General features: G+C 33.6%; 1 protein-coding gene across 3 annotated transcripts in view; it reads left to right on the top strand.

The window, feature by feature from the left end:
* The window catches only part of LOC111457406, a 7,418-nt gene extending 5,329 nt beyond the window's left edge, over window positions 1-2,089 (top strand). The window contains exons 3-4 of one of the 3 annotated variants that reach the window (XM_023099585.1): window positions 972-1,061; window positions 1,791-2,089. In XM_023099585.1, the coding sequence (XP_022955353.1) occupies window positions 972-1,044 (73 nt within the window). In that variant the 3' untranslated portion in view covers window positions 1,045-1,061; window positions 1,791-2,089. Of the gene's footprint in view, window positions 1-971; window positions 1,230-1,790 lie in introns of those variants that run through there. The other 2 variants (XM_023099584.1, XM_023099583.1) reach the window with 2 other exon arrangements.
* Window positions 2,090-2,116: the final 27 nt, after the last annotated feature.

Below are 2,116 nucleotides of genomic sequence, written 5' to 3'. Positions count from 1 at the left end.
AAAAAAAAAAAAAAAAAAAAAAAAGGAAAAGAGGAGCATAAGCCCTCCAAATCACCAACAGGTATAGGTGGATTATAAAAAAGTTCGCCAATTTGAAGTTAAAAAAGGAACAAAAGCCCTCCCAATCACCCGGTAGAGTTTTGTGGTTAAGTTTTTTTTTGAAATATCTGTTTGTTTACCCCAATAAATATAGAGTACTAAAAATAATAAACTCCACAAAATAGAGTTCAGTTGCAAGCAAGCCAAAAGATGTTAAGTAGAAACTTCCAAATCCATTTAGCAAGGGGAGCATCACTTATGCTTTATATTACCAATGCCAAGGCCACCCATTATTTAGGGAAATAGAATTTTCTTTCAATTAATATTTTTGTAATCTTCCATCACCATTAGATCCCTCCCAAAAAAGATCTCTAAAGAATTTCTCCATGGATTTTGCATCCTTATTGGTAATTGAAGCATAGAAAGAAATGAATTGGCAAATAAGAAAATGTGCCTGGAATGAGTGTATGCCTACCACCCTTAGAAATATACGCACAATTCCAATTCTGAAGTTTGTGGTAGATTCTTTCAACAACCAGCGGCCAAAAGATAGAACTCTTTGGATTCCACCCAAAGGGAGACCAAAAGAGTTCAAAGGCCAAGTATACTTAGCTTACAACCAAATTTCTCATTCAAAAAAGATAATCGTGACCGATCAACGTAAATGTCAACATTTCACTCTTGCCATAATTTATATTCAACCGTGAAGTACCATCATATGTTGTCCAGCTTCCTAAATACGTAAGTAGCTTATCTGTATTGATTGTGGCCTTTGGAGTTAAAAAAGAAAAAAAAAAAAAGCTACCATCCTACGAAGATTTGTTTAGCTGGCTAGATTAGCTTTAGAGGGAAGGTGGTTTGTAATGCCAAATTAAAACGTAACATATCATTTCAAAATGTGCATTAAAAACCTCATTTTCTTCTTTGAGCAGCAAAGCAACCAAGGGTGGGCGGAAAGTTATTGCTCGAAGGATTGCAAAGGGCCGATCAAGAATAACTGCATAACGTTCAACTCAAGTCAGGTTCATTTGAATTGCCCTGCGATTATCTTGCGTAGGCTATGTTAGTTTTTTTTAACTGAATTGAAAGAATATACTCGCTGGGTGAATAAGATGCAAAAAGGAACAAGATGGTAGGATTTAAGCCATTTTAAGACTAAAATCTTATCTGAATTCTTGCTGGGTTTCACATATCTTTAATTTTTTATTTTTTTGGTTTAAATACTGTTATCTAGCCAATAATAATAATAATAATAATCCTAAAAATATTATTTTGGTCATTAGAAATCAATTATAGACACTAATATAATTAGATTTGCTCTTCATAAACAAATTTGAGATTTGAGATCCTAGATAATATCAGTTCTAGATATCATTTTCTATCATATAGGAAAGGTTGCTGCACAAAAATATACTTCTAAGTAATTGCTCCATAGATCCTATATCTATCTATATTACAAAAAAATCATGTCACGAAGGGGGTTCTTATTTGTACAAATGGTACTTCGAACTTGGAACGAGCATGAAGAAATTAACGGTATTTCTTTATCTTTTGAGTTGTTCTGTTGACGTTTTTCCATGTACTTTTAAAAAGTGACCATTTAGGTCATTCCATTTCATTTGTCTCTTGTTTTTAATCAAAATTTTTAAGCATGATTCTTTCATTCACCTAAGTCTCTTAAAGTCTGGTCATAAATTTGTATCAAATGACTGAACTTTTTTTTTCCTTTTTCAAATATGGGTTGCATTCAGCTGTCTAAGCTATTTGAGATGGTTGCATTTTCAAAAGTGTCAAAGATTTATGAGAAGGCAAAGAGGAGTTGACAGGGAATTCCTACATTCTCGAAGACTAGACATTAAAACTTGAGATCATTGGTATACAAAGCTATACGTAGTTCAGTGCCTATCTTTGGATACTGGAGGATGCAGTTTGCCATAAATGCACCACATTGTTGTCCAAAGCGAGGCACCATAATTCTGATAGGCCTCTCAACCTACCCGCCCTTTTCTCATTCCTGTCCTGCTTCTCAAGTGACATTTTCCTGTATTAGCCACAAAAAAAAAAAAAAAAAAAAAAA

Source organism: Cucurbita moschata, unplaced genomic scaffold (genome assembly GCF_002738365.1).
Source record: "Cucurbita moschata cultivar Rifu unplaced genomic scaffold, Cmos_1.0 Cmo_Scf00020, whole genome shotgun sequence".
Taxonomy (NCBI): Eukaryota; Viridiplantae; Streptophyta; class Magnoliopsida; order Cucurbitales; family Cucurbitaceae; genus Cucurbita; species Cucurbita moschata.
Note: the sequence above shows the minus strand (reverse complement) of the source record. Positions and strands in the feature narration are given on the sequence as shown.